The 23,735-nt window shown below is 49.7% G+C and overlaps 2 protein-coding genes across 4 annotated transcripts; one reads left to right on the plus strand and one right to left on the minus strand.

Moving 5' to 3' along the window:
* Positions 1 to 799: 799 nt before the first annotated feature.
* Positions 800 to 13,522, plus strand: CEACAM18 (CEA cell adhesion molecule 18). Its single transcript, XM_054541093.2, has 6 exons — positions 800 to 955; positions 2,589 to 2,936; positions 3,641 to 3,913; positions 5,266 to 5,545; positions 7,237 to 7,372; positions 12,794 to 13,522. Exons 1-6 carry the CDS (start codon positions 904 to 906, stop codon positions 12,857 to 12,859), a joined length of 1,155 nt encoding a protein of 384 aa, XP_054397068.2. The 5' UTR covers positions 800 to 903; the 3' UTR covers positions 12,860 to 13,522.
* SIGLEC12 (sialic acid binding Ig like lectin 12) lies at positions 13,472 to 23,735 on the minus strand. 3 transcript variants are annotated; one of them, XM_002834513.5, is made up of 8 exons: positions 23,251 to 23,735; positions 21,859 to 22,239; positions 21,377 to 21,655; positions 21,109 to 21,156; positions 19,936 to 20,205; positions 19,267 to 19,363; positions 18,798 to 18,894; positions 13,472 to 14,049 (listed from the first exon to the last, which is right to left on the minus strand). In XM_002834513.5, exons 1-8 carry the CDS (start codon positions 23,675 to 23,677, stop codon positions 13,861 to 13,863), a joined length of 1,788 nt encoding a protein of 595 aa, XP_002834559.3. In that variant the 5' UTR covers positions 23,678 to 23,735; the 3' UTR covers positions 13,472 to 13,860. The 3 variants fall into 3 exon arrangements, with proteins under 3 accessions (XP_002834559.3, XP_024093167.3, XP_024093168.3); XM_024237399.3 differs by lacking the exons at positions 21,377 to 21,655; positions 21,859 to 22,239; XM_024237400.3 differs by lacking the exons at positions 21,109 to 21,156; positions 21,377 to 21,655; positions 21,859 to 22,239.

Below are 23,735 nucleotides of genomic sequence, written 5' to 3' on the forward strand. Positions count from 1 at the left end.
GTGAGAACTTTCACAAAAGGACCTGGTTATACACACACTGGTTCAGGTCTAGAAGAGGATTCCCTGCAGCCCCTCACAATGCTCATGGGAGGAATATTTAGTGGCGTAGAGAAATAGTCCACGGTTGAGGAGGAAAGCAGCCAGTTGTAAAACAGCCCCAGGCAGTCTAAAAGTTGGGCCCTGCACCAGGCACGGTGGCTCACACCTGTAATCCCAGCACTTTGGGAGGCCGAGGTGGGCGGATCACGAGGTCAAGAGATCAAGACCATCCTGGTCAGCATGATGAAACCCCGTCTCTACTAAAAATACAAAAATTAGCTGGGTGTGGTGGCACGAGCCTGTAGTCCCAGCTACTCAGGAGGCTGAGGCAGGTGAATCACTTGGACCCGGGAGACGAGGTTGCGGTGAGCCAAGATCATGCCATTGCACTCCAGCCTGGTGACAGAGCGAGACTCTGTGAAAAAAAAAAAAAAAAAAAGCTGGGCCCTGCATAGGAAAACCAAACCAAATAGAAACAGGACATACAATTGAGGAGTTTGATGTGCCCATCTTTGAGGCACTTGGCTGTATTTTCTGGTTTTCCTTATTTTCCCAACAGTGAGCCTGTGTTTTTCTGTTTTTTCATGACCAGAGAAAAAAATGTAAATTAATATAAAAATAAGTATATAAATAATGAACTAAAGGCAACATAAAGCCATAAAGATAAGGTCGGGCTCTCAACAGTCGTCTTCCCCAGGCCCCATCTCTGCTGGTCAGAGTCCACTCTGGGGAGGAAAGTCTGCCCTGAAGGCTGGGAGATGAGACTGGCAGCCTCTGTGCCAGGAGACACAGGTCTGGGAGGGAGCAGAGGAGGTGGCTGTGTCTCTGGAGGGACCCCTCCTCCTGGAGGACCCCAGGCAGCTCATGGACCTTTCCAGACCCAGACGGAGCCTGTGGAGGAGGCTCTTCCTCGTGGGTAAGAGATGCTGGATGCTGGACAAGCTTCCTAGGACTGAGGGAAGGGCAGCTAGGAGCGAAGTGGCGGGGAGGGGGCTGGGACCATCCCCATCCTGGGGCACAGCAAGAAATTTCCAGAGCAGGGTTCAGGGAGAGGGGAAGGGGCAGGACCCTCAGCAGGACTTTCATGAGTTCACATGTGGGCACACTTTGCCCCTAGACACACCCCTGCACAGACCCACAGATGTGGTGTTACACACACACACACGCACACGCACACACACACACGCACACACACACACACACACAGAGAAAACCTGTATTTCTATCCACACCCAGGAATCAGGAGCTTGGACATTCACCCTCACCTCCCTGCACTCACTTCCCACTGGGTGCCCCAATCTGCCCTATCCCCTCCCCCAACTCTCAGGCTAGATTCCTTCCCAGCCCCTCACATTTGCCCAGGACCCTCTGTGCCCCCTACAAGCACAACTGTCCTGCTTTACCACGTGTATCGTCCTTGAACAGGTCCAGTGTGTCCATACGTGAGGCCTGGAGCCGGGGTCTCAGGCATCTCTGACTCCTCCACATAGCCCAGGCTTGGGGTTCACAGGGCAGTGGACACCTGCCCATGTCATATGTGGTGACAGGCTCCCGCCTCCATTCACACCCACTCCAGTGAATTTAGATGCAAAATCAAGGACATGTGGACATTCTCGGGGGAGTATTTCTCACCCAGACAATCATTACTGAGCTCCCCCTGTGTCCAGCCTGTGCTCGGGGGTGCTGGGGACTCAGTGGTGACTGAGACAGGGCAGCCCTGCCCTCTTGGAGCCCACAGTCTAGGGAGAGATATAGATATGTGACCAGACTCTGAGGACCCCCAGAGGTCACAGCTGGGATAGGGGGAGCCCAGGAGGAGCTGGGGGAGCCCAGAGGGGACACCTGACCCAGGCTGGGGTGGAGGAGACATCCAAGCTGAGACCTGAGTGATGAATAGAAGTGAGTCAGCAAGGAGGGTGCAGATGGAGAGGAGGGAGAAGGAGTCCCTGCCGGGAATGGGGAACAGCGTGTGTGAAGCCTGGAGTTAGGAGAAGGTGTGGTGCACCAAGAGAGCTATGTAGAGGCCTGGGGCATAGAGCGTGGCAGTCATGTCTTCTGATAAATAACTACAGGAATAAATGAGTAAAAGGTGCATAGTGGGGACAGGATGAGGTTGGTGTGCTCCACAAGGAGGCTCGATGAGTCACAAACACCAGCTCTGGCTGAGAGTGTTTCATATGCCCACCTAAGAGTTTGGACTTTATCCTAAGAGCACTGGGGAGCCATAGAAGGTGTTCGAGCAGAGGAGAATGGGTCACAACTTGGGCTTATTAACATTTACATAACTGTCATGTGAGGATGGATTGGAGGCTGTGTGGCTAGCGAGGAGGGCCTGGGAGAAGATAAGGGTAAAATGGACAAGGGCAGGGACTGAGGGGAGGCACAGGAGGGGACAAGCTGGGAACTCTACCAGGAGCCAGAAACTCTTGCCTGATTCACCAGCGTTTCTGGGAATCGTTCCCTGGATGGTGTCTTGTTTTCCTTGTCTTCTCAGCCAGTCTGAGTCTCTTTGTGAATTTCTCTGTGTCTTTTTTCCTTGTCTTCTTCAGCCAGTCTGCTGGCCTGTGGGATCTGCCAGGCCTCTGGCCAAATCTTCATCACCCAAACCCTGGGGATCAAGGGATATCGGACTGTCCTGGCCCTGGATAACATCCCTGAGAATGTTCAGGAATACAGCTGGTACCGGGGTGCAGACGACAGCGTGGGAAACATGATTATCAGCTACAAACCGCCCAATGCCCAGCAGCCTGGGCCCATGTACACTGGCAGGGAGAGAGTGAACAGAGAAGGCAGCCTGTTGATCAGGCCGACTGCATTAAATGACACGGGAAACTACACTGTTCGGGTGGTTGCAGGCAATGAGACCCAAAGAGCAACCGGCTGGCTGGAGGTTCTAGGTGGGTTAGCAGGTGCTCTGTTTCCCAACCCCCAAGGAGAGCTAGATGTGACACATTTGAGAGAAGGACAGTATACAGAGCATACTGTATATGTGGAAATCATGGCGCCGCCCTGGAATTACGTGTACCATGGACAGCTCCTGGGGGATCTGAGGGCTAGTGGAGGAGAGGGCGGAGTTGGAAGGCAAGCAGTCCTGACAGTGGCTGCAAATACATACTGCATGACCCTGGCCCATTTGTGTTCCTTCTGTGTTCCTCAGTTTCCTCATCTGTAGAGTGGGGAGGAACCCACCATTGTGGTTTGTCGTAGCGTTGGAGGGAGTATTCGTAAAGTGAATGGGACTCAAATAATGGAGCAGTGTTGTGTAGCCAAATGCCACCTCTCACTCAGAGCCTCTCATGGCTCCTGGATGAGGGTCCTGGTTTGGGGGATCAGAAACAATGATTAGGCCACATGTTTATGCCAAGAGCTCACCATTATGGCAGCAGACAGCACGGCAGTGGCTCAGGAAAGGCCCACACCTCGGCAGCCTCATTGCCCTGTGCCTACTCCACTGCCCTTCTCAGCTCCCTTGCCAGGATGCCAGATCTTATCTTACAGCTCTTGGCTTCTCTCCAACATGCCCAGAAGTCCCCTGGAGAGGAGCAGAGCCTGGGGAAGCAGACCCCACTTGTAATTTTTTTCTCCTTCCTGCTTCACCCAGAGTTGGGAAGCAATCCGGGCATCTCCGTCAATGCCAGGGCCCTGGTGGAGAACATGGATTCCGTGGCTGCCGACTGCCACACAAATGTCACCAACATCACGTGGTATGTGAACGACGTGCCTACCTCTAGCAGTGACCGGACGACAATTTCCCTGGACAGAAAGACCCTCGTCATCCACAGGGTCAGCCGCTATGACAGAACACTTCAGTGTGTGATAGAGAGTTTCCCAGAGATCTTTCAGAGAAGTGAACGCATCTCTCTGACTGTGGCCTGTGAGGGGTCTGGGCTCCTGGGACTGAAGCCAGCGCTGTTCTCAGGGCTTTCTAGGGATAGGAATTGGTTAGGACATGCTGAGCTGGAGAGAGGGGGCATCCTGGGCCAGCCTGCAGCCAGCTCACTCTGGGTTGGAATCAGCTCAGGCTCTTGAGCCCTGTGAACTTGGGAGCTGCCCCTGCTACTCAGAACCGTGGTACACTCGAGTTTGAAATGGAGACGCCAGTCCCCACTTCTCAGATTAGAAATGGTCAGTGTGCCTTTGTTGAAGTCTGCTTTTGTGTAAAGAGGGGACTACTTAATACCATTGTTTCTTAAATTGATGTTCAATTATTAAGTTTTCAAGCCCCTTGAGCCTTCAAATTCTGCTCATTAATTTCTTTCTTCTTTTCTACTAAATTTAGTATAGTCACTGTCACTCTCTTTCACTGACACTGAACAGACTATGCTCCCTTAAACAGAGAGCTTTATTTAAAGACTCAATTATGCATTCCATACATTCTTTTTTCTTTATAGCCCTTTAGTTGCCTAGCGGGGCAAGTTCACCACCCAGCAAGACCTCCACAAATTCTCAGACAGCTTTTGGAAATCGAATATGCTGAACTTAGAAATACATTAACACTTAGATTTTTTTCCCAATATTCCAGGACTGCTCACAGAGTTTAATAAACTCTTCCACATCTTCCAGCTGAAAAACATAATCACACATCTAAAATCACTTTCACGTCTCCTGGAACTACTCCAGCGGTCTGTCAGATTTCCTAAAGCACAGGCTATGACACCCGTCCTGCGGAAGCTGGGGTTGAGGGGTGAACAATTTCTGACCTCCATACAGCTGTTTACAGGTCAGAGGCTTGGAACAAAGACCCAGGATCCAGAGGTTGCAGCTGCTCAGGGCGGTTGCTCCTGGGCCCTGAGACTGGCTCAATCCTTCTGTGTCAGTTGGAGTCATAAAGTCCTAATCCTCTCCTCCAAGTCTCATTGTTTTCCATCTATAAAATGGATCAATGGTGGAACCAGTCACATGGGTTGTTCTGGGAATTCAACAAATGTGGGGACAGGCACAGAGCTTAGAACAGTGCCTGGCACACAGTAGGCCCCATGTGTTGGCTTTTACTCCACCAATTTTATTACAATGTAAATGGCACCATGGGCCTGGCCTCTAGTAGTTCCTTAATCATAGAAGATGCTCTTATGGTTATTGTTGTTGACACAGCTGCCTTGCTGGGGGCAGGTCTATGGGTTAGCCCGAGGTGCACAGTGGGGAACCTCCTGGCTGGGGGAGGACTTCATGAGACAGGACGCCGAGGGGTCAGAAACATAGCCTGGGCCTCCCACCCTGTCTGTACAGATGGGCCCGACTATGTGCTGCTGAGGAGCAATCCTGATGATTTCAACGGCATTGTGACAGCTGAGATCGGCTCCCAAGTGGAAATGGAGTGTATCTGCTATTCTTTCCCGGATCTCAAGTACCACTGGATCCACAACAGCTCCCTTCTGAACTTCTCAGATGCAAAGATGAACCTCTCGAGTCTTGCCTGGGAGCAGATGGGCCGTTACCGATGCATTGTGGAGAACCCCGTGACAGAGCTGATCATGTACACGGACGTCAGGATCCAGGCCCCCCGTGAGTGCAGCAGCTCCCCATCCAGGCTCACACTCTGCACATCTCCCTGCCTCCATGCCCTGCTAGGCAGTGCCCACCCTCAGGAGTGCCACCTCCACCCTGCCATGACATGCTCACAACTTCTGGGTGAAATCTCCCAGTTCTCTGAGGTCTGGGTCCAAAGCTGCCTCCTCTGTGAATCCTCTGGAGTCCTCAGATCAGAGTCAGGGTGACTCCCAGGGGGATAAGAGTAGCAGACATTGGCTGAGCACTTACTACGTGCCCGCCTTTGTTCTAACCTGTGTGACCCTCACCATTTCTCTATGGAGTAAGTGAATGTGATTAGCATCACCTCCATTTTACAGGTGAGAAAACTGAGCCCCATGGAGTTTGAGTGCTTATTCAAGGCTCTATTGCTCCATAACCCATGGAAGAGGTGGAATTCAAGCCCAGGCAGGCACAGCCTACGCCCTCAACTGCTCCTCTCAGCTGCTCCAAGATGAGGAATTAGAAAGACGCAGGGACAGGATGGGTGGAGGGGGAGTAGAGATTTGGCATGGCCATGGCATCAGAAACTTGGCTTGGGAGTGAATTTATAAATGGGGAAAGCATCTTCTCAGCAACCATGTGTCCAGTCTTCTGCATCAAGGAGATAGACTGACATGCTCAGGGAGAGAGCAGAGGAGTGCGGCAGGTAAACGCAGGGGCTCTGCAGCCCAAGGTTCTGGGTCCAAATCCCCACTCTTCTGCTGCCTGTCTCCATGAACCCAGGACAAGCAGCTCCATCGTTCTGAGACTCAGTTTCCTCAACTGTAATGAAAGGATAAGAATCCCTGCAGGAAAAGGGTGCTGTGAGATAAAATGAAACTGTGCAAGAAAGTACAGGAGACGTTACAGGATGTGGTCTGCAGACTTTACTTCAGCCACACTACTTCCTAAGCACCTACTATGCACCAGACACGATGTGTGCATGCAGCCCTCTGAGTCATTGATTCATGTTTTTCTCTTCCCCTGGACTACAAGCTTCAGGAGGGCAGAAGCTGGGCAAGCATTTTTTTTTTTTTTAACAGTCTTGCTCTGTCACCCAAGCTGGAGTGCAGTGGTGCAGTCTCGGCTCACTGCAACCTCCACCTCCTGGGCTCAAGTGATTCTCCTGCCTCAGCCTCTTGAGTAGCTGGGATTACAGGCACATGCCACTGTGCCCAGCTAATTTTTCTATTTTTACAAAATAGAGTAGAGATCGGGTTTCAACATGTTGCCTAGGCTGGTCTTGAACTCTTGACTTCCGGTGATCCACCCTGGGCGAGCTTTCTGTTTTCCATTTGTCCTCAGTGCTTGGTACAGTGTGTAGCACATAGTTGGTGCTCAGTGAACATTTATGCAATGAGTTAATGACCCTGTGTCACACACCCCTCTTCGGTCACTGTCTCTCTCCTTATGAGGGTTTATTCTTCTCTATTCACTTATGGTTGCTTGCAGTGTGAGACATCTCTTTGCCTAATTGTCCACTGTCCACTTCCCAGCTAGAATGTCAGGCCCATGGGTGCAGGGAGTTTGTTTTGCTGGCTGCTGAATCCCTCATACTTGGAACAGTGCTTTGCTGATAATAGATGTTGACAAATCTTTGAAGAACGGATATGTGAGTGGGTGAAGAGATGAGTGAATGCATGAATGGGTCAATCATGGTCCTGACCCCCAGGTGTCCTCTCACTCCAGGGATCTTACCTGTTGCCCACAGAGATTTCTCCATCTCAGGATCCATGGTGATGTTCCTCATCATGCTGACAGTGCTGGGTGGTGTCTACCTCTGTGGAGTCCTGATCCATGCTCTGATCAACCACTACTCAATCAGGTGCCCTCATTGCTCTGGGACAAGGGTGGGATGTTGGCTGGGGGCTGGGACTCAGGAGCCAGCCCTCCCTCCAGAGGGGAAGCAGAGCCAAAGGGAAAGGGATAAGTCAGGAACTGGGTTGTCAGGGATCATCTGGGGCAGACAGATCAGCCCCCAGGACCTGAAGCTGATGGGAGCAAGAGATGGTTTAGAGCCAGCCATGGTTCTAAATAGCTGTGGGGTTTCTTCTAGCAACTTCCCTTCTCTTTGTGTTTAAAAGGGATATTAAGGTTTACCTAGAGGGACAGGTAAAAAAATGAGACGTGTACATGTCAATTCCTGGTAGATAGTCATCCTTTGCTACCAAGTGAAGTTGGGGAAACAGGTATCAGCTGTCAACTATGCAGGGAGAAGAGATTGGGCGGTGGGATGGTTAAGGTCTGGGTTCAAACCCCAGCTCTGCTACCTGTAGGCTAGGTTACCTTGGGTAGGTCACTTCTCCTTATAGCTCATCCTCAGCCCAGCTGAAGAATGCAAGGAGCAACTCCTGCCTGAAGGGTGATGTGGGGATTAGAGACACATCTTGGAGGAAAAGGGGACTTGCAGCATTCTCAGCATAGAGTAGACCACAGTTTCTCAACATCAGCACTATCAGCATTGGGACCATAATTCTCTGATGGGGAAGAGGAGGTAGTAAGGCTGTCCTGTGCATTGTGGGACATTTAGCAGCATAACTGGCCTTTTTCCGTTAGATGCTAGTAGTAACAACCACCACCACCCCAGTTCAGAAAACCAAAAATGTCTCTAGACACTACGAAGATCACATGGAAGGGAACTTTGCCATGGTTGAGAGTCAGTGGAGTAGATGTTAGAAAGTGCAGTGATGCTTGGGAGGATGGTGACGTTAAGGATGGAGATAATGGTACCAATGGTGATTGTGGTGATTATAGTGGGAATGGCAATGATGATGGAGACCAATAGTGGAAATGGCATTATTGTAATGGTGATGGTGGTGATGATAGTAATGGTGGTGATAGTGATGGTGGTGATGATGATGATGATGATGACAAAGATGATGCTAGTGTTGCTAGTGATGGTGGTGACATTGGTAGTGATGGTGATGATGACAATGGTGATGATGATGGCCATAATGGTGGCAATAGTATTATGGTGATGATGATGGTGATGGTGGTGCTAATGATGGCGGTAACAAATGCAGTGCTGATGGTGATGATTATGATGAAGCACAATGCCTATGTTTTTCTGTGAGCTCTGGGGTGACAGGCAGGCCTCTGAGCCTTAAAAACAATCCTAGACCAAGGGTGCAGCTGGGTCAGCAGGTTGCATCATTGTGCCCAGGAGGAAGCTGTTTCTTAGGGGATTTTTCCAGAGTCAGGGAATGCATCTCCTTCCTACTAAAACTGTAGTAGGAGCATCAGATGGAACTACTTGAGCCCCCTGGTCTAGGAAGGAGAGCCCTCATCTCTTGGGGCCAGTCTCCTTCACCTGAGATCAACATGCCTAGTGACAGCTCAATCCTCAAGGACTCTCACATATGTCTAGGTGTCCTGCAGAACAAAACTTTTGTTTATTGAGCTAATTTTCTTTTTTCTTTTCTTTTTTATTTTTTAGACGGAGTCTCGCTCTGTCGCCCAGGCTGGAGTGCAGTGGTGCGATCTCAGCTCACTGCAAGCCTCCCGGGTTCATGCCATTCTCCTGCCTCAGCCTCCCGAGTAGCCGGGACTACAGGCGCCCGCCACCACGCCCAGCTAATTTTTTTGTATTTTTTTTAGTAGAGACGGGGTTTCACCATGTTAGCCAGGATGGTCTCGATCTCCTGACCTCGTGATCCGTCCACCTCAGCCTCCCAAAGTGCTGGGATTACAGGCATGAGCCACCGCACCCGGCCTTATTGAGCTAATTTTTATCTAAAATTTTAAACTAAATGAAAATGTAATTGAAGCATAAACTGTGAGATCAAAATTATATTGAAAGTTCATCTAATCGAAAGATTAAACATTAAGTAAGATTTAGTGCCTGTTTCATCTAATATTAAACTGAATTTAAACTGTGAAGAAATGGCCAGCCATGGTGGCTCATGCCTGTAATCCCAACACTTTGGGAGGCTGAGGCAAACAGGTTACTTGAGCCCAGGAGTTCGAGACTAGCCTGGGCAACATGGTGAAACCTCATCTCTACAAAAAATACAAAAGTTAGCCTGGAGTGGTGGAGTGCTTCTGGAGTTCCAGCTACTCAGGAGGCTCAGGTGGGAGGATCTCTTGAGCCTGAGCGGCAGAGGCTCAGTGAGCCGAGATCGTGCCACTGCCTTCTAGCCTGGGCAACAGACACCCTGTATAAAAAATAAATAAATAGGCCAGCCGCGGTGGCTCAAGCCTGTAATCCCAGAACATTAGGAGGCTGAGGCGGGCGGATCACCAGGTCAGGAGTTCGAGACCAGCCTAGCCAACATAGTGAAATCCCGTCTCTACTAAAAATGAAAAAAATTAGCCAAGCGTGGCGGTTGTCACCTGTAATCCCACTTACTCGGGAGGCTGAGACAGGAGAATCACTTGAGCCTGGGAGGGGCAGGTTGCAGTGAGTTGAGATCACACCATTGCACTCCAGCCGGGGGGACAGTGTGAGACTCCGTCTCAAAAATAAATAAGTAAATAATCTGTGAAGAAAAGGCCTGTAACATGAATTAACCAATATGGTAGCCACTAGTCATATGTGACTAAGTTTAAAATGAATTAAAATTAAATAAGTAAAAAATCCAGCTCCTCAGTCACACCAGCTTGTGGCTATGAGTATTGGACAGTGCCAATATAGACCATTTCGTCATTGCCAAAAGTTCTACTGGACAGCACTGCTGTAAACCAATTATGTAGAATGTTCTTAAAGAGTAAAAACAAAACCAAACAAAACCAGAAAAAGTAGAAAGAGACAACCCTCCTCTGTCCCTCACCCCAACTCCAGGAACTATGCTGCATGGGAAGAGAAGAGAGCTCGAGATGGAAACAGAATTCTCATATTCAGGAAAGAGCAGAGAAAAGGGGATTGCAAAAGCAGATGGAGAGAGTGGCCATGACATTGTGCGAAGGGGCTCAGGTCAAGGGCAGAAACAGAATAATATGATGGTATTAATAATAACCTCTGAGATTTTATGACGTGCTTATTGTGTACCAACCCTTCTTCCAACGTATTTACTAGTAAGAGCTTACTTTATCCCCATAGGAGATATCCCTGTGAGGTTGGGACCAGTATTAGTTCCATTTTACACATGGCAAGTAAAGCACAGACAGGCTGACTCCCTGCTATCTCAGTGTATGGTCAATGTTGTAGGCTCCTTTGCTAAGGGACCATGTAATAATCATAAATAGGCTCAATATCTAAATACTAGACCTCGCCTGGGAGGTCAGCGAGGTCTTGGAAATGCAGGGTTGTTGGCTAGTCTTCAAGAGAGGTCTCAAGACAAAAGGTCTCAGAGAATTCAGCTGAGAAGGGGTGGGCCCCTGCATTAGGGTGGGCTCCTCCCTGGGAGCAGCCCCTCCTGGACCTGGAAGCACATTCTTCAGAAGGGCTGCAGAAGGTGCCAGAGTTTGGAGTGGGGCAGAGAACTCATGTGGACAGGGCTCCAGGGTCCCTCCTCATTCCCCTAAGAGCAGGGCCATTTCTGTTTTACAGAATGGACTCCCTCCAGGGGTGCATTTTTGCTTTAGTGGGCCCTCCTCTAGAAAAATATTAAAAATTATATTTTACAACTCTGTTGATATAAACATGTATAAAATATAGGGTGGGTTGTATTCAGTTTTTTTCTTCTGATTTTAGAAGAAATTGAAACATTTTTGTGAGCCCTAAAAGTATAATGGGCCTTAGTGCCTCTGTCCATAATGATCCTGCTTCCACTTGAATTTCTTCAGATGAAAAGTTTCCAGGGGTTTCTATCCTTGTGTTCAAAGCCATTGATGGAGACTGAATGAGGGACAAATGAATGAGTCACTGAGTTGACTTAATAGAGACATCCAAAGTTTCACTTTGGATGATGAGGTTGATATTAAGTCAACCTCAGTGCCTCATTCATTTGTCTCTCATTCAGTTTCTCGGTCCCCCCACATTTCACCAAGCTCCTGGCTTTATTCTTGGACCTCTGATGAACAAAAGATGAACAAACTGCTTTCCCTGCCCTCAGTAATGTCACAGCTACCACGATCCAGCCCCCTCCTTTCAGCTCCCCTTCTCCCTCCCCCAAAGATCACCCTGGAGTTACTCATATTTTAATCATGATTGGATCTGGATACCACCCAAAAAGGCACAGGAGTGGCATTTCCTAGAATAAATGGTGGGGCAAGAGGGAGCTGAGGAGACACACAGCATACGTGTATGCATTTTCACTAAATTGTCTAAAGACTTTAGAAGATACATCTTAAATTATCTTAGTATTTAGATACTGAGCCTATTTATGATTATTATATGGTCGCTTCACCAAGGAGCCTACAATTTCGACCATACAGTGAGATAGCAGGCAATCGGCCTGACTGTGCTTTACTTGCCATGTGTAAAATGGGACTAACACTGGTCCAAACCTCACAGGGATATCTCCTATGGAGATAAAGTAAGCTCTTAGTAGTAAATACCTTGGAACAAGGGTTGGTACACAGTAAGCACTTCATAAAATCTCAGATATTATTATTAATGCCATCATATTATTCAATGTGCAATTCTAAACTGATTGTGATAAGCTCAAGAAAGTTCAAGGGTATTTCAGAGTGTATCTGAATCATCTCATCTTCCACCACCTGGAAGAACCCCCCTGGCCTGGCAGAACCACCTCCATGCCACTGTCCCATTCCTTTCAAAGGCGCCATGGTCTCTATGGTCTGAGGCCTCCCGTCTGATGTGAGAGCAGGGGTCTGGAATCGGAGAAGCCAGGCTGGGACTATTGGCATCTGTTATGTTCTGGCTGTGTGACCTGGAGCAAGTAACATCACCTCTCTGTACCCTCATTTCTTCATCTGCAAATGGGTTAAAGTATCTGTCTTGCTTGGCTGTTGGGAGGGTTAAAGATAACCCTGTCATAAGCTATAGTGCCTGGCATATAATTGGTGTGAAGTAAATTACTATTATTACCTCCATCATTGTTGTGATCACTCGTAATTAGGCCAGCAGTGCCAACTCCTTCCTCAGCTTCACCCGGCCTCTTTCCCCCCCACACAATGGTATCTTCCTCCAGTGTTCTCGGAAATCTTTAAAAGTATGGAGATGTTGAGGACTCTCGGTGCAGAGGTGAAGCCCTCAGACCATCTCCTCCATAGGGTCCCATGTGAGGAGGACTTGGGCTTGGACTTGGTGGGAAGTTGGGCCCCTTCACCTCTCTCTACCCAGGACTCTCCCATGTTTCTTAGGGACCTGAGATGTGGCTTCTTCCCTGATTTCTCCCCATAGGACAAATCGGGCTCCATGAGTGTCCACCTCAGACCTGAGGACAAGACCAGAAGGGCAAGCAGGTGAGGAGAGGGTGATGGAGAAGGGCTGGGGGTCCCCATAGGGCCAGCGAGGCTGAAAAGGGTCTAGGGTCTCTTTGGAGGGTACTGGCAAGAGAGGGACCCAGCCCAGTCAACGGAAGCCTGGAGATGGAGGCTCCAGTAGGAGGTCTACAGACCCCACCCGGGACCTGAAGATGATGTCGTGGGTAGCTTGGCCATTGGGCGCTTCATCTGCCAGTCAGAGCTGGCCAATGGGGTGCAGGTCGGGGCAGGCCATGCGCAAAGCTGGGCTCTAATTCCAAGCGCCTCCTCCCTCAGCTCCTGCTCTTCCAGCTTCTCAGATTTCTTCACCCATGGAATCAACAGCGATGCTGTAAACTTATGGCCAAGGGGTGCCAATCAGTGGTTGTTTCACTCAGTGCCGGATGAGAGAGGAGACCTCAGAATCAGGCAGGGATTAAATTCCAGCCCTGCCCTGAGTACCTGAGCGACCTGAGCGACCTGAACGCAGCCCCAGTGAGGCTCCCTCACCTGGATGCACAGTGGAACTATCAAGTCAGCATGATTAGCACATCCGTCAGCTCAAATATTTAATTTTTTTTTTTTTTTTTTTGGTGACAACATTCAAACTCCTGTCTTTTAGCCATTTTGAAATATTTAATACATTATTCTGTTATTTGGAACAACACGGATGAACCTAGAGAACGTTATGTTGAGTGAAATAAGCCAGGTACAGAGAGACAAACACTCTACGATCTCATTAAATTTGGAACCTAAAAGAGTCGACCTCAGAGAAGTAGAGAAGAGAATGGTGGGTACCAGAGGCCGGGGTGGGGAGTGTGGACCGATTGGATGGAGAAAGGGAGAGTTTGGTCATCAGGCACCCATTTTCAGTTAGACAGGAGGAACAAGCTCTGATGTCCTGTTGCACAGCATGGAGGGCTGTTAATTCTACAGCAATCAGCCTCGGGCTTCTTTGCTGGAGGGGTTGTGAACCCTCAAACAAGCCTGAGTCTCTGCAGTTTCTCACTTGGGGATGTTGATCTCGGAGTACTCACAGCCGATGGCCTCCTGCTCCTGTGGGTACTGAGGCCTCACTTTGTGGAAGCTGAGGGATGCATACCGGATCTCTCCTTCCTCTGGGGAGGGGGTGGCCAGGGCTGGCGGAGCATGGTGTAGGGGGCTGCCATCTGCCGGGGATTCAATCAGGGGTCCCTGAATGGAGGAAGAGAAGGGAGTCAGAGCAGAGAAGTGGGGCCAGCATGCACCAGAGAGCATCCAGGAAGGAGGCCCAGGAGTTCCTTCCTCCATTCATCCCATGTGCACTTTGTTGAAATCTCTTTAATACGTTCCGCTAATGTTTAATACTCAATTATCACCTTATTTGGTGTTTACGAATCTCATTAACTTCCAACAACAATTGCATAGTAAGATATTATTACTGTCTCCATTTTATAAATTTGAAAACTGAGGTAGAAATGGTTAAATACCCTGTGCAAACTCCCTCTTATACCAGGACCCAATCCAGTCAGTTCCTTCTGACCCCAAAGCCTGGAGTCCTGCTGAGGCCTCCTGTGAGTGAGTTCCTGAGCTGGGTGCTGGATGGACTGTGGTGGACATGGTAGGCATGGGCTCGGACCTCCTGCATCTCACTCTTTAACTGAAAGAGATGGCAATAAATGACTGCCAAACAAATGAATATCTGTGTGTGAATTATGATAAGACGGGCAGGAAGAAGGCAAGTGAGAGAGAATTCAGGGCCTTGATTCAGATGTGGCACCTGCCCTTGAGAAGCTCACAGTTTGGTGGTGTGGGGAAGACAAGTCAGTAAAATAAATTATATCCCTCTTATAGGAAGAATAATGACCCCTCCAAAATGTCCATGCCCTAATCCCCTGGAACCTGTGGATCTGTTACCTTACATGGCTAAAGGGGCTTTACAGATGGAATTAGGTTAAGGATATTGAGATGGGGAAGTTATCCTGGATTACTTGGGTGGACCCACTGGAATCACAGGGGTCCTTACAAGCAGTGAAAGGAGGAGGGCATAGATAGATTGGAAGACGCCAGGCTGCTTGCCTTGCAGACAGAGGGAGGGTCCTGAAGCAAGGAATGAAGGTGCCTCTAGAAGCTGGAAAAGGTGAGAAAGCGCATCCTCCCCTGGATCTTCCAGAAGGAACCGGCCCTGCCTGCCAGTGCCTTGATTTTAGCCCAGTGACACCCATTTTGGGGTCGTGACCTTCAGAACTTTAATCCATGTGTGTTGTTGGAAGCCAGGAAATGCGTGGTAATTTGTCACAGCAGCCACAGGAAACTAATACAGACTCACAGGGTGGAGAGTGACAGAGGCTGCCTGGCAGGCTCCTCCTTCATCTCCGAGCCTCCCTGCTACTCCCCTGCACAGCAGATGCTCCATGGAACTGTTTGTGATTTCACTCCCTCATTCTGTCTTGATTACTCAAATGAACATTCACACACACGCACTACATCTCAGCACTGCTATTATCAAGGTCACCGTGACCACTGCTTGGCTGAGTCCAAATGTCCGTCTTGCAGTCTTTTCCTTCCTGGACTTTGCAACAGCAGAGGACCCAGCTGCTCACCTTCCCTACACAGAAGCCCTTCTTGACTTAACTACAGGACATCGTGCTTTCTGGCTCCATCTCACCTTCTTGGCAGCCCTTTTGCCAGATGCTCCACGTCTCCCTGACCCTAAATATCAGAGCAGCCCTGAGCTCTTCTTTACTTTTGCTTTGCGATCTCATCCACTGTGTTGTCTTCATGCCATCAATAGGCTGACAACTTCCAAATTTACACCCAGCCCTCTCCCCTCTGCTGACTATAGTCCTTGATCCAATAGTATACTTCAAACCCACACATTCTTGTCGAAAGGCACAAAAATTGCAACCTATTCTATCTGAACTCCTCCTTTTTTCCCCCATATCTCTTTTTTTGCACAATCTTTTCTGCCTCAATGACTGACACCTCCATTCTACCCATGGCTTGGGGCAAAAATCTGGAAGTCTTCTTGCTCCCTCTCTGTCATTCACATTGTACACCCAATCTATTGGCAATTCTCATAAGTCTAACTTCAGAATTTACCCAGAAGACAGCCATGTCCACCACCGCTGCCATCCTGGTTCCAGCCAGCACCACTTCCTGCCTGGGATGTTCACCAGCCTCCTCTCTATCTTCTCTGCTCTGTCTTTCCTCTACCACACACAGTCTCTTCTGCACACAATGGCCAGAGGGATCCCATGAAAATGAAAGTTGATCATGGTCTTTTGCACAAAACTCTACAAATGCTCACAGTGCCCTGTGCAGCCAGACACGATTCACACACAGGCTCAACTTCTCCAAACTCATTTCCTGTTCTTGGCCCTGCTTCCCTATGTCTAATCACACAGATGTCCTTGTGGACCCTCTCACTGGTCCCTCCTGTGCTTGAGCCTCACCCTGTTCTTCCCTCTGTCTGGAATGCTCTTCAATCTCACAGTCAGTGTCAGATCTGAGCCTCCTTTATTCCTGTGCTCAAACATCACTAACAGAAACACAAGTCGTCCTACAGAATGGTAGAAAATATTTTCAAGCCATACATCGGAAAAAAGTTTTAATATCCAGAATATATAAAAAAAACCTCTTAGAACTCAACAACAGAGAAACAACGCAGTTTCAAAAATAGGCTTAAACTCTGATAGACTTTATCTAAAGGTGATATACAAATCAAAAGAAGCATATGAAAACATCACTAATTATTAGAAAATGCAAATCAAAGCCTTAATGAGATATCACCTCACACGCATTAGGATGGCCACTGTCAAAAACAAAAGAAAACCAAAAAGTAACAAGCGTTGGTGAGGATGTGGAGAAATGGAAACCGTTGTGTGACATTTGTGGGAATGTAAAATAGTGAAGCCACTGTGGAAAACAGTATGGCAGTTCCTTAAGATATTAAAAAACAGAATAATCATAGAGTCCAGAAACCCTACTTGTGGATATACACCCAAAAGAATGAAAAGCAGGATATTGAAAAGATATTTGCATGCCCGTGCTCATGGCAGCATTATGCACAATAACCAAGAGGTGGAAGCAAGCCAAGTGTACATCAACAGATAAATGGATAAAGAAAATGCAGTAAACATACACACAATGCAGTATTAATTACCCTTTAAAAAGAAGGAAATCTTGTCACACCTTACAATGTGGGTGAACCTTGAGGATATACGTTAAGTAAATCGTCCAGTCACAAGATGAGCAATACTGTATGATTTCACTTATATGAGGTATCTAGAGTAGTCAAATTCATAGGAAAATAAAGTAAATTTGGTGGTTTCCAGTGGCTGCAGGAGGATGAAGAGGGTGGGAGGGAAAGGGCAGAGTTATTGTTCAACGAATGTGGAGTTTCAGTTTTGCAAGATAAAGAGTTCTAGAGATCTAGCACAACCATAAACTTAATAAAGTTTAGGTGGTAAATTTTATGTTATGTGTTATTTTCCACCGTAGATGGTTGGATGGATGGATGGATGGATGGATGGATGGATGGATGGATGGATGGACTGGTGAGTGGATGGATGGATGGATGAATGGATGGATGAATAAACAAAAATAAACCCACAAGCCTTCTCCTTGGAACTTCCTATTTCTTCTACATTGCATTTTCCCTAAAGTATATATCTATCTTTATATTATATTCATTTGTGTTTTATTAGTTTTGATTGGTTGATTGGTTTGGCCATATCCCTCTGTATAGAATTAAACTTCGATGAGCCCAAGGTTTTTAAATGTTTTCCACAGATGGGTCGCTGGCACCTATAGTACTCTTCTCGTAGGAGATGCTCTGTAACTTTTCCTGAATGAATTAATGAATGAAGGGATGGATGTTACTCTGCTACTTGAAACCTTCCACAGGCTTCCAGTCACATTCAATACAATCAATAAATGATGAGTGTGATATTTATATCAGAGCATGAAGGATGAATAGGAATCAGGGAGTGCGGAGAAAAAAGCATCTGAAGAGGAGGAACAGCCAATGTGAAGACGTAGAGACACAAATAACCTTGTTGGTGATGACACTGGAGTCCAGCGTTGATGGAGCATGGAGCAGAGGCAGGAGTGGCTGGAGGCGGGGCTGGGATTGAGGCAAAGCCAGGGAGGCCCTTACCCAGAGCACAAAATTAAAAGGGTGCCCCAAATCTCAGCAATGAAGATGAATACAATTTTAACGCAATATTTAAAAAATCAAAATTAATATAAAAAGTCCATGGAAAGGCTGGGCACGGTGGCTCACACCTATAATCCCAGCACTTTGGGAGGCCGAGGCGGGTGGATCACCTGAGGTCGGGAGTTTGAGACCAGCCTGACCAACATGGAGAAACTTCATCTCTACTAAAAATACAAAATTAGCCGGGCGTGGTGGCTCATGTCTGTAATCCCAGCTTCTCGAGAGGCTGAGGCAGAATTACTTGAACCCGGGAGGTGGAGGTTGTGGTGAGCTGAGATTGCACCATTGCACTTCAGCCTGGGCAACAAGATCAAAACTCTGTCTCAAAATAAATAAATAAATAAATAAATAAATACAAAAAATTCACGGAGAACAAAGATTTAAATAAACCCAGATTAGTGACAGTGCTCTGCTGAGCCAAATGGAACTTGAAGCAAAAGCTATTCAACATGCAGAGGAACCAGACAGTGATGGCTGCGGAATGGTCCCTCCAGGCCGGGAAGGGGAGGCAAGAGGCAGGGAGGTGAGGAGGTCCCAGACAGAGATCCAGAGGCTTCAGCAGTGAGACGGGTCAGGATGGGATGGGGAGGGCAATGAAAGCTGTTCTTAGGAGGAAAAAGTGGACAGGACGTGATTTTTCAGCTGTAGGGGAAGAAAGGAAGGACAGAGAGGAGGTAATCCCCTTCCATGCCTGGCCTGGGAGAAAGCAGGGGAGAAGGGCTGTGATTCAATGCTCACTGACCTGAGAGGCTGAGCCCCTGACGGTGTTTGCCTCCTCCATGCCTGTATCTCCCACGCCCGCTGCTGGCCTTGCCGATTGCTTCCTGCAGGACCTCACTCTGAGTGAAGAGACCAGAGAGCCTTTCAGTGTGGTCAGATCGGGGTGCAGTGGGCAGACCAACCCCTGCCCTGTATTTCCTATTGGGGAGCTGGAGGGGTAACTGAGGTGGGAGGAGGGTGGTCCAGTCCCAGAGACCCCAATGTCGAAAACAGAGGCTATTTTCTCCTGGGCAGTGGTGTCTGAGGTTTGCCACAGACATGGAGCCCCACAAACACGGGCGCTCGTGAAATTCTCACCATGCAGCCATGACCTCATTCTGGACCTTGCTTCAAGCTCTTGACCCATCCAGGTCCTTCCAGCTCTGGCTTCAGGGATTCTGTTCCCAGCCTGCCCTCCCCCAAGGCTCTTCCTCCCCAGGGTCAGTGCTCACACAACGAAGATGACGCAGAAGGACAGGAAGACCAGGGCTGTGGCTCCAGCTCCCCCGACCGCCCCTAGCGTCACTCCTGATATAGGCCTCATTTTGCCTGAGGATGGATTGGAGTTGTTTTGGGGTTTACCCTCCAAGAACTGGGCCTCTTCTCCTCCCACTCCCTGTAGGGCCCCAGACTTGGGTACCCCAGTTCCGCTTCCTGGACACAAAGAACAAGGACGGGAGGGGACTTCTCCTGAGGTCACTGAGGCGTGAGAGTGCTGGGTGCAGTCTGCCTTTATTTAAAATTTTGATTAGTGTTCACCATGGAATTATTTTACAATAATTTTTAATTTTCAAAAAGATAATCACATAGCAATATTATTTCTCTTGCTTGCTGAGTTGTTTTATTTTTGGTTCTTAAACTGTGTGCCCAAAGTGAGTGCCTCACTTACCTCACACTAGTCCAGGCACTGGAAAGCAAGGCCCTTGTCTCCCCAAACACACTTGTCCAGGACCCAGCTCCTCCCCTCCAAGATCAACTCCTCTCCTCTCCCCACCCCGCACTCACTGCTTGGCAGGAAGAGGACTGTGATGCTGTGGGTGGCAGGGAAATTCCAGGTCTCCCAGCTGGACCCTGAGGGTGGGACAGGTGTGTTCTCCTCCTCCAGCCCCTCCCCTACCCACCTGTGTACTCGTTTTGCAGGGAGAGGCTCAGGGAAATGTGCTGGGAGCCTAGAGGGTTCTGAGCTCGGCAGGTGAATTCCCCTTCATCCTTCACATGCACTCGAGGCAGCTCCAGCACCCCAAGGTTCGAGGACTGTGAGGGGCTCAGGGTCAGGCTTCCCCAGGTCCAGCTCAGCCTGGCAGGGGGATTGCTGTCGACAGCACAGACGAGGTGCAGAGACTGGCCCTCCAGGACTGAAAAGGCTGAGCCATTCCTCAAGGTTGTGGATGCTGTAGAGAAAGAGACAGAGGGGCAGAGGGAGACAAAGTGATCGAGGCAGGGAGGAAGGATACAGAAAGAGACTGGTGAATGGAACAGACACTGATACATGCTGAAGTGTAGGGACATATGCACGTTCACCACTCACTGTTGGGGATGTAAACTTGTCCATCTTTAATTAGAACAATTTCACTGTATCTTTCAAAATCAGAAAGATATATGACACTGCTATATTTTGCTTTTAGGACTTTATTCCATACACTTAGATATTCCTTGTGGGAGTAGATACAACGTTATTCCTTGCAGGTTCGTGCTGTAGGATAAAATTAGTGCCATGATCTTCCATTAGGAGATGCCACAAAATCAGAGACTATTCAGAGAGTGGAATCACACACAGCCCTAGAGGAGAGTGCAAACAGTCTCACTACTGACATCAAACCACCTCTGAGACCCTGCAGGTGCACAAACCAAGGCTCAGGGCAGCCTGGACAGACACTGATTGATTCTGGGGACAGACTCTGCTGTGCATTACACATTTTTGCCCATGTGACTATAGTATGTATCCAAAAGAATATAGCTCAGAACTATTGGTGAAAATAAAAGGATGAGGTAGGAGGCGTATTCAGGAGCTGGAAGATAAGAGGCCTCAAATCTTTATGCTGCTGTGTGAATGTCCCTCTGCCCTTGCTGTGGGGCCAAAATAGGTGTGTGTGTGGAGGAGTTCAAGGGGAGTGAGGGGGTGATGAGAAGGTGCTCAGGTGGCCACAAGGCTGAGGATGAGGGAGGGGGGGCCCGGGGCTCACCCACAAAGGGGTCTCAGGTCACCAGGGTGAGTTCAGGATGAGGAGGGACCTGGCTCTCCTCTGAGTTGAAGGCTCTGCTCCTCCAGCCCCAGGGAGAGGGCTCCGTCCTACCTGTGCCATCTCCTTGGAAGACAGTCATGGTCAAGTTCTGAGGAGGGTCTGGAACAGAAAGACACGGAGACCCCCATCACTTTGAGGGCTGGGGACACTGACCCTGTCTCCCCAGGAGCCCCATAAATGGGGAAGGTGGAGTCAGCATCCTCCTGCCCCCCAACTCCCAGCCCTGATTCCAGGACCCAGACCGAGTGTCTGGGTCCCACATCCAACTGGCCTCAGGGAATCCCAATCAGGGACCTGGGCGTCCTGGCCCAGAACTCACAGGACACGTTGAGTCGGACAGCCCTGGTCGTTGTCACGCCGGCCCCAGGCAAGGTCACCTGACAGGTGAGGCTAGTGCCATGGTCCTGGGGCTTTGGGATGAGGCTGAGCATCGAGGAGCGGGTGATAGTGGGGTCCAGGGAGGACACGGAGGCCCCCATCCAGGTGATTGTTGGGGGCTTCCCCTGTTCACAGGCCCAGGGCACAGAGCAGGTCAGGTTCCTGGGGTGACCAGACTCCAGGATCCCCGGGATGGAGAAGGCAGGCATGTGAGTCAGGGCTGGCGATGAAAGGGAGATAGGCAAAATGAGGGTGTTGGGGTCTGAAGTGTGGTGCTGAGGAGGCTCAGGCTCTGGTCTTACTCCTCCCCTGAGCCAGACATGCTTCACCTCCAATTCCCTCCCTGGATGGGGGTCCAATCTCAGCCCTACCCTGCGGCCCTCAGGCCTTCCCCTCTGGCTGGTCCTAGAGCCGGAGATTTACCTGCCACATGCACAGAGAGCTTGTCATATATGTAGTTCCATTTCCTGCTTCCTCTCTCCACCTGGAAGTAGTACTTCCCTGAATCCCCCTTCCTGGCATCTCTGATACTCAAGGAGCAGTTGTTGGTTTGTGGGTCCCCAAGGAGGAGGAATCGACCTTGGGTATCCTCTTGCACTTTTCCACTTGGGGTGTTTGTGGCCACTGGAATATCCCACGGTATATCGGCCCCTTCCTTGAACCAGGATCCATAAACAGGGCTAGAGGCAGTCCAGTTGTAATGGGGGTAAAGGACACTGCAGGGCACATAGATACACAGGCCCTCCTGCACAGTCACTGACTCTGGAACCTCCAGCCTGTATCTTGACAGTAGGTCCTGGGACGCTGTGGAGAAACGAGAGTCAGCCCAGCCCCTACTGTCCCTGTCTTCATTTGCCCATAGCAGGGGCAGCAGCATCTCTGAGGCAGTGGCTTCCTGGGCTCCCTGTGTGAGCAGAGAAGGGGGAGGGAGAGGAGGGGCAGGGCTGTGGGACACATGGGGAGCTGGAGAGGAGCTGGAGACCTCAGCCCTGCATGGAAGAGAAACTGCAAACCCACACACTATAGGAACTGGTTCCCTCTGTACAGAGTGAAGGAAACCCTAAAGCTCAGAGACCCTAGAGACCCACCCAGGGAGGAGCAGAGACCGTGTCCCACCTCCTACCTCCGGGCTTCCCTGAAGCACCAGGGCCTGCACCAGACACGTGGGTCCTGCCCTCCCAGCCTCTGGACCATTGTGGAGGTCCCTTCGGTCTTTTGAGCATCTAAATGTGGATCTCCGAGGACCTCAGGGCATGAGAGATGGAGGGGCCATGAGCTGAGTCTCCCTGTCCAGGCTCAGGTGCCTCTGCTGCCCTTGGTTTGCACCAGGAAGTGCTTCCTCCCTGGCCTGGCCTGAGACAGTCATGGGGTTGTGTAGACCTAAGGCTCTCAAGTGGGGAGGACTTAACCCCCCAGGACGTTTGACAATGTGCTGAGATAATTGTTATTGTCTCACTGCATGGGTGGAGCGGGTGCTTCTGGCATCTGGTGGGGAGAGGCCTGGGATGCTGCTAAACCCCTGTCATGCCCAGCACAGGCCCCAAAACAAGGAATCATAAGGCCCCACATGCCACAATGCCAGCGTCAGAGCAGGATGAGGATGTCAGGCCTGTGGGTCAGGGCTGGTGAGGGGAGGGGCTTGCAGGATCAGGAGGGGCATCCGAGGTGTGGTCCTGGAGAAGCTCAGGCTCTGGTCCAGCTCCTCCCCTGAGTCCATCACCCCCAGCCCCCCCCCAGGACATGCGCCGCGTCTCAGCCGTGCCCTAAAGCTCCCATCACATTTGCCTTTGGTCTGTCTTGGAGCCTGTGCCTTACCTGTCACATTCACAGAGAGCTGGTCATGTTTATAACTCCATTTTATATTTCCTCTCTCTACGCGAAAGAAGTATGTCCCTGCATCACTCTCTCTGGTGTCTCTGATGCTCAGGGTACAATCCTTGTTCTGTGGGTCCCCAAGGAGGTGGAATCGGTCCCGAGTCTCCTCCCGCACTGCTCGAGCTGGGTTGTTTGTGGCCACTAGAATGTTCCGGCTTACATGGTCTCCTGCCCGGAACCAGTAGCCATGAACTGGATCGGAGTCAGTCCAGTCATCTTGGGGGTAGGAGAAGGAGCAAAGCACAGAGACACACAGGCCCTCCTGCACTGTCACGGACTTCTGCATCGTCAGCAGGTAATCCTTCTGCTCCTTAGCCCCCACTCTCCCACAGAGCAGGGGTGGCAGCAGTAGCAGCAGCAATAGCATGTGTCGGGTTGGAGGTGCCAGGGTTGCCGAGGTAAGTCTGTTCCTCAGGGTTCTTCTC

The sequence above is a fragment of the Pongo abelii genome, chromosome 20 (assembly GCF_028885655.2).
Source record: "Pongo abelii isolate AG06213 chromosome 20, NHGRI_mPonAbe1-v2.0_pri, whole genome shotgun sequence".
NCBI lineage: Eukaryota > Metazoa > Chordata > Mammalia > Primates > Hominidae > Pongo > Pongo abelii.